The 12,470-nt window shown below is 38.3% G+C and overlaps 1 protein-coding gene across 1 annotated transcript in view; it reads right to left on the bottom strand.

Moving 5' to 3' along the window:
• Positions 1-223: 223 nt before the first annotated feature.
• LOC135154217 (uncharacterized) overlaps positions 224-12,470 on the bottom strand; it is a 34,676-nt gene continuing 22,429 nt past the window's right edge. Inside the window, exon 12 of the mRNA XM_064099581.1 lies at positions 224-12,424. Within this exon, the coding sequence (XP_063955651.1) occupies positions 5,908-12,424 (6,517 nt within the window). The 3' untranslated portion in view covers positions 224-5,907. The remainder of the gene's footprint in view (positions 12,425-12,470) is intronic.

The following is a 12,470-nucleotide window of genomic DNA, read 5'->3' as shown; positions in this document are numbered from 1 at the left end:
CGGGGGTGCTGAAGCACCTCCAAGACTTTCCCAGGGGGTGCTGCGTGTATTATTCTCCATAGACAGCACCCCCTTGAATTCTGGGAGGTATGGCAAATGGGATAAATGAAAGGGAAATGACCAACATTTTTTTGCTGAACCCCCCCTTTTTTGCTTGTAAAATTTCTTGGGACCCAAACGAGCTTCATTTTGTAGTGAAAGCTTTTATTTATTCATTTTTTGATGTAAATTTTTATTGGGACCAAAACGACCTTTGTAGTGAAACCTTTTTTTTTGGTTGTCAAATTTCTTGGGACCAAAACGACCTTCATTTTGTAGTGAAACCCCCTTTTTTTGCTTGTTGAATTAACTTCAGCACCCCAGCCAAAATAAAATCGTTCCCAGGGCTCTGCGCATATGTGCACACTTTTGGAGGTAGGGATAGAAACATGCACCTTTTAGGAGAAAAGAAATTTAAAGTTTTCTGTGATCTAAAGCTACTGTAAATACTAATACATGAATGAGCAATCCTATACTTATCAAATTCAAATGAAATTTTGAAGAAAAATCAGCAGTACATCATTTTTTCATGGATTGCAATGTATATAAATTTTCTCAGCACATCTCCCGCAATAAGATTCATGCAGAGGTATCGGGTGCAAATGAAACAAATGAAAACAAAGTTTAATACATGCATGGACTCTAGAAAGGTAGACCTGAACAATGAAGATGTAATTTTCAAATTCAACTAATACATCAAATGGAAACTGTCAAATCATGCTTACATATGCTAATTTTTGTAATTTACATGTGAAAATTAGAAAGAACATGCAAGTAAAAGCATATTAATACTTTGCATACACATTCTTTACTTTTTTTACACTGTACCAATCAGAAAACCATTCAAAACCATTGAAATTGATAAAAAAGAAACTATATATGTTATAGTAACTATGCACTTGGGTATAATTTTTTTGTATCAAAAGAGAGCAAGGATTCAAGGGTAGAAATTATCAAATTCTTTCATCTTTTATTTCCTTCTAATCTTTCAGGATTGATTACCAACCTTAAGGGATTCAGAGTGAATATTGATATTCTGAACGATATTTTGCTTTTTTCTGAACTCATCAATTCGATAATAAGAGCAGTCTTATTCATCAATATACAGTGCGTTTCAGAAAAAAGGTAATCAAAATTTAAAGGGCTGATATTCGAATCATGTTTAATTTTGTGACATTATTGTGCATGAACATGAAAGAAAAATTCATCAACTTTCCATTGATACCCTCCTCGTGCCATTTGCGTTACGCATGGCCGAATTAATTGATATTGAAGACAAAAGATGCAGAGACCACTTTTTCCAAGTTTTTGAAAACTTGATGAAAGGCAAAGGCTGATGTAAATACTTTCATCGATGCCTGAGCTGGCAAAAATCTTTTGATTGGACCCTATTTCTTCCAAAGGAGTGTAAATAAGTGAATGTACTTGCACATCATTAACGAGGCGATCGTACCACATTTGGACCAACATTTTGAGAGACGGTTGTGAGGAGTGTGCAGGCATCTTTGGTGGATTCAGGACGTCTCTCCTGCCCATCGTTCCAACATCATTCCTGATAGATTCAGAGAATGCTTTGGACATTAAATTGTTGCCCTCAACCATGACATTGAACGGCCAACTAGATCGCCTGACAGCACACCCTGTGATTATTTCCTTTGGGGACACTTAAAAATAAGGTTTTCGCAACTCCTCCCCAAGATCTTGATGACTTGCAGGGCCGAATTCGATATGAGGTGGATGCTTTGCACAATGATCCGGCTTTGCCATTGGTGAGACGAGCTGTCCAAGATATCCTTCCACGCTTCCGGCTTTGATTTCAAAGGAGAGGAGACATGTTGAAGGTGTGGGTGAATAAGACCAGGTCCATGATAAGACATTAATCTATCACTCATCATTTCAGTGAAATGCCTCAAGTAACACTTCATTCCAAAAATTACTAGGAAAAATTGGTATCTGCACATGTTGTCTTCAACATCAAATAATTCGGTCATTGGTGGCACAAATAGGGTATCAATAGAAAACTGATGAGTTTCTCATTATGTCCATGCCGAATAATTTCACAAAATTAAATATTTATTTATTTTTATTTTCAGTTTTATTTAATCAGGGTGGCCTCATCAGTTATCAAACTGCTGTCCTTGAGGGCCCTGAGATAAAGATCAATATTTACAAAGAATGAATACATAAATCAAAAGGGCATACACTAAAACAACAAATATATAACATTAAAAAATACAATCCAATAAAAGATCAACATTGAATTTCAAGAAACAGACAAAGGAAAAGGCTATTGGAAACTGCTCCATAATATACGGTTTAACGGGAAAAGGATGGATGACTGGTGACATAGTAATGTTCATTTGATTGGTATTAATTTGAGTAGAGATTATAATATTTACCAAGATAAGATCCGAAGTTCAGCCCTCTCGATTTGGATTACTTAATCCGTGAAAAGATAACTCAAACATACAAAATAAATGAAAACCATAATCATATACTGAGAGGTGCAAGTTACATGAGTTTTGCACCTCATTTTTTTAACTTCTAACTTTAAAGCAATGATATGGACCATGTATATATGAATCTGAGTAAATACGCCCAATCAACAAACACACACACACAAAAAGTAAAAGTCGTCATAAAATTACATGAAAGATTATTCTGTGATTACAGGCACATCCAAATATTAAAAAGGGGGAAATAAGTGCAGCAAAACGTAAGCAATATTTTTATCTAATAACGTCAGGTAGTTATACAAAATCTGGAAGTCTATCTCTCAAAACCAAAGGAGTTTCTTATCTAGGTATTCTCACACAGGAGATGCTGGTTTGCTGGCAATTCCGTTTATATGATTGATAGGCCCATGAATAGGTTTTTATGCAGGCAACATAGGGATTCACAAATCATCAATAATAATAATAATAATGAAACGTTTTTGTATAGCGCAAAGTACATAAGCAAAGTTGCATGTCTCTAAGCACTTTTTACAGAAGGAGTGGAGAGCACTGGGTTCTTACATTAATTGTTTACAAAATGGTGAATAAATGTGTTTTCAAGCTATTTCTAAACTTTTCGTATGGTTGTATATTTCTAAGATATTCTGGCAGATTATTCCATGAAATAGCAGCTGCATGTAAAAATGATCTTTCCCCATATGACTTTGTCACAGTATGTGGGACCTGTACTAATGACTTTTTACTTGAACGTAGCATTCTGTCAGGTTTATATGGTGTTAACAATTCAATGAGATACAATGGAGCAAACTGATGGAAAACATTGGTATGCGAATAGAAGTACTTTGTAGTGTATGCGGGATTGGAAAGGGTTGAAAATAAATCCAAATCTCTGCTGCAAATAATGACAGTTGAAAATCTGGATTTAGATTAAAATCTTTACGATATGAATCCAAATAATTCCAGATTTAAAATGGAATCTTTAGGATTTTAATCTAAATCCAGAATTTGACTGATCAATATCTATTGCTGATGTGGATATATTTTAAGTCAATGAAGTTCATAGCTTGTTTTTTTTTTAAACTTAGGCCTGGGATAGAGGATCAATTTTGATGACTGGGGCCTGTCTCATGAAAACGTCAGAACTCAAGCTCAAAACAATCTTTATGGAAAGCCAAGTTGGACAACAATTGCTGTGATATGCCTTCTACATGCAAATTCAATGCATTGTATTTTGTCCATTATGTGTATTGTCTAGCTTGGCTTTCCATAGAAATGGCGTCAGGCGGGAATTACGAAACGTTCATGAAACAGGCCACTAAAAAGGACTCTAAGGCAAATATTCTGAACTCTGAGTTATGTTACACTCTGGTCGTAAATCGTAAATGTGACAGAAATCTTTCACAATACAGGTTGAATTTACCAACTCATTTTTCATGTGAACATCTCATAATTGTCTTAAAATAATAGCTAACGCAGCTTATTCACCACTAAAGCATGGAGAAAAAGCACAGTAAGCATACAAAATATAGAATGTAGACATAATTTTTGATATTTTTGGCTTCCAATAATTTTACAAAGAGTTAGACCATGGCCTAAGTTAGACTGGACTTCAGTATATGGGCCAGTGGCATATCTTCATCTCAATCCTTAGACATTGCACATTCAAGACGGTCGAGCCATCACATGGTACTGACCAGTACATAATGCCCCATACTGGGATACCATACCAGTGTTCTATATCCTGAATGCCTAAAGACCTTGGGCCTCCAGGCGCCTGTTTCAGAAATGCTTGCCTTTGAAAGCAAATCAAGAAATCAAGCGCAAGTCCCCAATACACATGTTTCATTGTTTGAAGAATCATGTTGCATTTGATTGTTAAAGTTTTGCTTGATTGCAAACGGGCCCCATAGCTGTTGACGTATACAACAGCCACATGTTTATTCCACCTATGTGATGTGTGTGTGGTGTACACCTGCTGGAAAGAACAGGGTCACACACTGTGTTCACAGTTTGGAATATGTGAAACACACAGTGTTCACAGTGTGGAATATGAGAAAATGATTCACTGTTAGAATGCTGATATTTAACAGTGTGAATATACATGTAACTTCATACTGTGGACTATGTTAAAACGCGAGTCACATTTTAAAATGTTCATATTCATCAGTGTGAAGGTAATTTCACATTGTGTTTCACACTGTGGGGGAAACACCTTATTCTTTCAAGTGTGGTCTTTTCATCAGCAAGTGGTGATCACATTTTTAGTAAGCGGCATGCTACCAGAGGGCATGCCATTAATTAACCCATTCATGTAACATATTTAAAATATCACACTTTAAAACTTCCAAACAGCTAACAAAATAACATAAGTGTGTTGTCACAGATGTATTCATATGAATTGGTTATACATGTAGAAATGAAATACCATGACTGCTATGATTTTGTTCAATGATTTTGTATATCTCTAAAGCTATACAACACAGATCAGTGGGAATCTCTCAACTTGTTATACTCAGAAATCACCACATAAGAGGTTTTTTTTTTACATCAAAATGATTGGGGGAAAGTTTAAGGAAATTGTAAACTAAAAAAAAAAGTTTGTTCACACTAATTCCAAACCAAAGAATTTATAAGGGCATCTGAAAATAAATGAAAATTACATAACATCTAATCAACTCGTTCTTGTTTAGATTCACAGTTCTAAAAATATTTTTTTGTTGTTAATTCTCCTACGAGATGTAAGCTGAGGCGGCGGAATGTCAGGCTTGGACAAAGAAAGTGGAGGGGCACCTTTTGTCTGCCAAAGTGGATTTTGCACTGTAATTTCATTAAAAAAAAAGAACATTTCAAGAAAATAACATAGAAATATCCAATCTGCTCAAGCTTTCTGAAAAGTTATTCAAATTGTATGTTATATACAAAAAGTATGTAATGAAAAATGAAAACAAAATACAATTCAAATCCTACCAATCTCATTATTCATACATGTCCAACTGTATAGAAACAAAAACAGCCCCCAAACAAAAAATAAAGAAAACATTAGACACATTTGTGAAATACGACGAATCCTGGTTATATACATGTATGTAACTGAAAAAAACTCCACCATATAAGTTTTGAAAGATTAGGAAAACATATATCAAGGAATACAAATTTACATTCAATGTTAGAAAATCAAGGACAGATACAAAGGTATCTTATCAAAATTAAAATTATTACAATCATTTTAATATACAAAAGATGGTTTTCATAGATTGTAAAAAAATGTAATTGCATGATTGCATACAAGTGAAATAATGAAAAATTGGGGAAAAATGAATAAGTTAAAAAAAACTGCAAAATTAATGTAGCCATCATGAATACACGGATATGTCTATGAATTCAAAACCAGTCATTTACACAAATCATTCAGTTAATGAAGGAAATCATCTTCAGATTCATCAGTGTGTTGACTATCAGCATAAGATGGTCCAGCAAAGACAAAATCTCCATCTTTGTCGGTCTTTATGGCACTCATCTCTATATCATACTTAGCTTCTGAATTTTTTACTAGAAGGTCCTTGATGTTTCTGGAATCATCATTGGCTTGTTCACCAAACACAAAACCTGATGAACTGGATACACCTTGACATGGGCCTTGATCCGTGTCCGTCTCTTTGGCACTCATCACTGTACCATCTGATCGACCTCCAGGATGATTTTTTTGAAACTTCCGGTAGAAACAAACACCAATGGTGATAAGGATGAGCAGAATGAGCAGAATGAGCAGTAGTATCCACCACCACCATAGAAGGCTTGAAGATTCGTAACGACAGTAATTGTAAAACCCACACAGCTGAACCTCTGGGATGTTCAAAGCTTCTTTACAGAGAATAGCAAACATATTTGCCGATATGTTGCCAGCTTTGAGATTACCCGTTGCTGCAATGTCTTCGAGACAGGACTCGTAGTAGAAATGATGTGTGCTTTCAAGGTCACGGCAATTGCTGTAGAGTGGACCCTCAAAGAACATCATCTCACAGATTTGGAATGACTCTTTTTCAAATTCCTCAGGTATGAAGTCTGGTGCATAGTCAGGTAATATAGAAAAGGGTGCATCTGATGGCATCCATTGTGGTACAGTTAATCCTTCAAGACGCCCAACAAATTGAGAACCATTCTGACCTCTCGATATGGTTTCATTACCGATCCCTTCCTGAAGAGGAATTGCCAACACTATGTCCTCTGAAAGTTCATCTGTGTAGATATCCCTCATTTTCTTGGCAATGGCATCATTGATATGTTTGTTTTGAAGGATGATTTGATCAATGTCTCCACCAAGTGAAGTGCCTTGGTCGTTAGAGGATTGTCCAATCGATAAAGTTTGAGGCAGTTCAAGATGTTGTGCAGTTGAGACACCAAACACAAGGAAAGTAGAAGTTAGATCAATATTGGAGTTGTACAAATACAAAATCAATCTTCCATCATAGTTTCTCCATGTTACTACCAGGTGGAACCAGACATCACTTGAAAGAGATAGAGTAGTACGGATGACACGATTGTTAATAGTTACAACTATGTTTGTTTTTTCCAGATGAACAACCAGACTCCTTGAGTGCCATGTGAGTACTGTTTGATGCGCTCTGGTTGTGTCATGAACACGGATCCAAAACTGAAGACTGAACTGATTGAGAACCAGCAAAGGAAGATCGATGAAAGTTAACATTCCATTTTGGAAGCGTAGCATGAAACTGCCACTCGTGAATGCTGCTGCCATGGGATGCTGGAAATTCACCTCATCAACAGCGATCCTGTAGAACTTGGCAATGAAGCTGTTGATGTATTCCTGAGAATAGACTGATTCCTGAAAATATGTGGAATTGATAGGAAGCCAATCGAGATCATTTCCGGCAGAGGGATAGCCCACATTGATATCATTGAGCCAGTTAAAATCCCAGGATCCTAGAAGAGAATCAGGTCCTGTCTCAATGTTCTCAGGAATGTATAAGACCACTGACATCATATTTGCGTATAGTGTTACGTCAATGGTGAGGCCATCAATCACAGTGATAGAAATGAATCCACTTTCCTTGAAGTCAACTCCAATCCCGAATCTCATGGTCTGCTGTGATCCAACACTCATTTCTGTCCATACTTCTTGAAAGTACAGTGTCACAAGGAGTGAACTGCCATGAGTTCTTACAGACAACTGCTGTTCCCCACTGGAGATGTATACTTCTGCAAGTTCACGGCAGGCTGTCCTACCATTACATGGTTTCACAAATATGCTGATCCTGCAACGTGCTGTAGAAAGTAGACTGAATAATCCAGGGATATCAAACTGTAAGCTTGCTCCATCGAACATTGTGACATGTGCACCACTCGAAAAGATGGCAACTGCTTCATTTCTGGTATCAGTCAAGTTGTGGTAAATAGTGGTTGTAGAACAATCAGTGCCAATCCACCCCTCAGAGCATTCATTGCATGGATAATATTCCATGTCGCTGACTTTTCCCAACCAGTGAATATCACAGGAGCAATGACCTGTCTGTTTATCACACAATCCATGTCCTGAGCACGGGTTGATGATACCACCAGGACAGGGACTACTGCAGTCATCTTTCCAGTAGCCAACTTCACATTCGCAGATATCACTGTTTGTATCATTCCTTTTTCCAAACAAGCATGGGATGTCGCACTCGCTTCCAATCCAGTATGGGAAATCTCTATCTTGGAAGGTATTACAAAGGTATTGTGCTGGCCAACTTGTCAAGGTCAGTTCATGGAAACATATATCTGCAAAGGCAATTGTGGCCTGGATAGCAGCATTGACATCAGATTGGAAAGAAATGTCATATAAGCATTGTGTATGATATTTTGAGAAGAAAATGTCATCAAGTTCTTGACAATTTTCAAACAACTGACCTTGCAGAAATATTTGATGACAAAGCGTATGAGCCAGGTCTGATAGATTGGCTGTGCGGAAGACAGGGAAGATAAAGGGTAAAATATTTCTACTGGTGTAGATATCCTCTGATATCTGCCATGATGCAAGATGGGTATCCACAGGCTTAAGGTTGTAGTCTCCAATTACATCTACAATAGTATCCCCAACTCCAGAATTCATCTTCCACAGGTTTGTAAGGTCTGGTGTATTCACATCAGCATTGAACTTCCAGCTTGATCTAACTACAGATGGATTGGTCCTCCTTGTCCATAATCTGATTTCATCCAAGCCACCTTCAAATGGAACTGCTGGTAGAGCTGGAGCATCAAACGGTACATGGGCATACCATTGCCCTAATGCAAGATGTCCTCCAAGATGGAAAATGGCTGATTGGAACTGTATAGCATTAACTCTAATCGAACCTTGTAGATCGAAGAGATATATTTCCAGGATTAAGGTACTTTGATGCCAAACAAGAGTGATCTGCTGCCACACGTCTAGCTCAACATAAAGGTCAAGGTCATACAAGGCGGTTCCATAAGATACCTGGAGACTGGTGTTGGACAGAAGTAAAGCAAATATCCCTTGACTGGTCCCATATGACAGGAGAACCCCATCAACACTTAGCGGTAGAACATACATTTCAAGAGTAAAAAGCTCTGTTGGGAAATTCCACATCTCTGCAGAAACAACAATACTGTCCTTGAAGAAGAGGAAGTAGCCAGCACCCTGAGTTGGTAGCAGGTTTAGGTGAGACTCATATTCGGAATTGTATATCTCTTGTGCAATGAATCTAGATGTATAGTTATCAATGCTGCTCTGTGTGCCGTTAAAAGAGCAGTTACTACTACTTTGGTTGCTTGATGTACTGCCATTCCTAGAAAGAGTACATGATGTATCTGAAAGTTCACCAGGGGTGTTGCAGGAAGAAAGAAGTCCCGATAATCCTTCAATCATGCAGTATTCTGTTGGTGCAATGACTTGTATCTCTAGCTCTTTCTCATGAACAGTCACAATGATTCGAATTGTTGATGATAGGCTGATCTCATACTGAATGATATTAAGTCTTGTGATGATGAAGTTCTCAGTGATTTGTGTAATATGGTCTAATGCAATCAGGTGATGATTGATCCAGACATCGACTCCGAAACGAAAATTGGTGTTGACATTCATGGTAATTGTGTGGAAGTGATAGCTGACAGAAATGGCATCATAGCATAATGTGAAGCCATGAGCATTCACACAATCTGACAGCCTCAATTTCAATTTGAACTGATGATCCAAATGGATACCAGAGAGGATGTTGTATGTGTAGCCTTTACGAAGAAAGATGGAAGCTCCATCAAAGGTTACAATCCTGCCATGCATGCTGAAATATGCATTCTGTGTGTTGACTTCCAGACTATTTCCAATACGAGCAATTCCTAGAGAGCAATCCTCACCAGACCATCCATGGTTGCATTGATTGCATTCATCACCAGACCAATTAGGTAAACACTCACATATTCCTTCACGTAGACACTGTCCATTGTCATTGCAGGGATGAGAGTGACCACCTGGGCAATCAAAGGAACAGCTGACTCCCCAAAAGCCACTGTGACAAGAACACTTTCCATCAGCATCAGGTGTTCCATATATACATGATGCATCACACAGGTCTAACAACCAGTTGGGCAGTCTTTTGTTTCTTAACATGAAACATAATCCATCATAGCTGACATTTTCTCCATTTAAAGTTGCGCAATAATCTAACACAGAGGACATCAGTGCAAATGCAGCATCTGTAGATCTTGAGGTTGAAACTGTCCTTAGGCATGATAAATGGAAAAAGCCTTGGAAGGCTTCTGTCGAGTTTGAACACAGATCCCATGTACTGACATTGCTATTAGGGTCAAGGAAAGAACATATATCCACTGCGTCAGCGGCAAGACTTTTATTGTTGAATGTCCTTGCGAATGGATCCGCTATCGAGATGTCAACATTGGCGTCAGAAGGTATGGTCCAAGGACTTGGCCAGGGATCATGAGGACTCAGTAGATTGATTCTTTGAACATCATCCATGTGACTAGAAGAACTGAAATCAAATCGGTACAGTCCAATAAGGAATTCTTGGTCAACATTGGCAAATAAGTTCACCGTTCTTCCTTGGTCAATGAGAGCTGGGTGAAATTGTCTGGACCACAAACGCAAGTCATCAATATCCCCCACAAATGAAGAAAGCAACAGAATATTATTCTCGGTTGGCTGTATGATGTGCTGACCAATGGATATGTAGAAATCATCCATGAATGAAGGGAAGGATGCAATATTTGTTGTGTATGAATTGCTGATACCCGTATCTGTAAAGGCATATAACCGAATGGTACCATTCGCTGTGATAACAAAATAGATTTGGATCCATAAATTCTCAGCAAGTACGATAGCTGTATCATAGTGGAGCAAGCTGTCATATATTCTTAGATGTGAACCCACAAGGTACATTGTAACTGTTCTTCCAAAGTTCAATGAAATTATAACTCCTTCATCAGCGAGAACCTTGATCCTGAAATTGATTGTTATTGATTCAATCAAGGTGGCATTTCTAATGGTGAAATTTGTTGGAGTTGTAACAGCACCAGTGTGGTCAACTCGAAGGCTGTAGATAGCTCCCGATGGTATAGGCATTTCAATGTATGGGCCATAGGAGTGTACAAAGTAGCTTTCATTGATTGGTACACGCCAACTGTCGGCTATCTCTCCATTAATGTCCTGTTGAGTGGTGGAATTCAAAGGTCCACGAAAATCATCACTGACATCACCGTTACAGTTCCCAAGTAATCCTTCAGAATCTTGACAGGTTTGTTGTGGTAATGAAATACTTAGTTGGAGATGTCTTCTAATGACTTGGATATCAACAGAGTAGCCTTCTTCTAGGAATGTTAGTTTGTATTTTCCTTGTTGCAACTCATGTAGCAACCAATGCTGGGTTATCATAGTCTCAATTTGGCTTATGTGAATAATTCTATGGTTAAGCCAGAGAATTGGCACGTCTCCACTATTGTAAGGAGCATGGAACACAATCTGCTCTTCATCTGAGAAGACTGCAAATGCTGCAACACATGTACCTTCAGTGAAGCATGGGACTTGGCGTATTTGCAGCCGGAAACTCTGAGTTCTTACAAGGTAGAATTCTCCAACTGCTCCAAAGTAGAAAGTCAGACCATCAAATGTTATATATTGGGTATGGACACTTATCAAAGCATTGTAATTGATTCGATGACCACCTTGTGAAGCAACCAGGACAGATGTATGTACTAGTGTACAATCTATGCCTTCCCAATTGCCAGAACACGTACTACAATCTACAGAACCTTGCCAGTTTTGTTCACATCTGCACTGTCCTTGAGGATCACACACTCCATGATTACTACAAGGTTTTACAAAGCCACCGGGGCAAACTAATTCACAATGGTTTCCAAAGAAACCCTCATGGCAATAGCAAACATCTGAGACTTCTACTCCATTAACACAATCACCCTTGCATTGGCTACCAGCTCTGAGGTGTGGAACTTCTTTACAGAGTGGCTGGGCAGGCCAACTGGTCAGGTTCAAAATCGTTTGGCAGATATCAGCATATGCAAATGCAACATTATATGCTCCTCCTTCTCCAGCATCATCGGCGGCTTGAAGACAGAGATCATGGTACGAGGCTGTGGTTGGGCCAAGGAATGGTTGGCATGCACCATGCAAGGGATCAGTAAAGAAAAGTCTTGAACAAACATTAATACTGGCATTCAAATGACTATCTGGTAATGGAACAGATTGGCTGGGATTGATGATATCCGAAGTGACCCACACAGATGGTGACCATGGTTCATCTGGCATATGAAAACAAATGCCTTGAACAATGTCCACAGCAACATCTCCCTGTCCTTCATCTAAAGGCCAGAATGCTGTCAGGAACTCAGCATCATCTGGAATTATGGTAGTCCAAAGTGTAGCCACATCTCCAGGGGTGAAAGCTCTACAAATGGAAAGAAATAAAAGGAGCAATGAGAATTACTAAAGTT

The sequence above is a fragment of the Lytechinus pictus genome, chromosome 1 (assembly GCF_037042905.1).
Source record: "Lytechinus pictus isolate F3 Inbred chromosome 1, Lp3.0, whole genome shotgun sequence".
NCBI classification, from domain to species: Eukaryota; Metazoa; Echinodermata; class Echinoidea; order Temnopleuroida; family Toxopneustidae; genus Lytechinus; species Lytechinus pictus.
The sequence above is the reverse complement of the archived record's forward strand: the minus strand, read 5'-3'. Positions and strand labels throughout refer to the sequence as shown.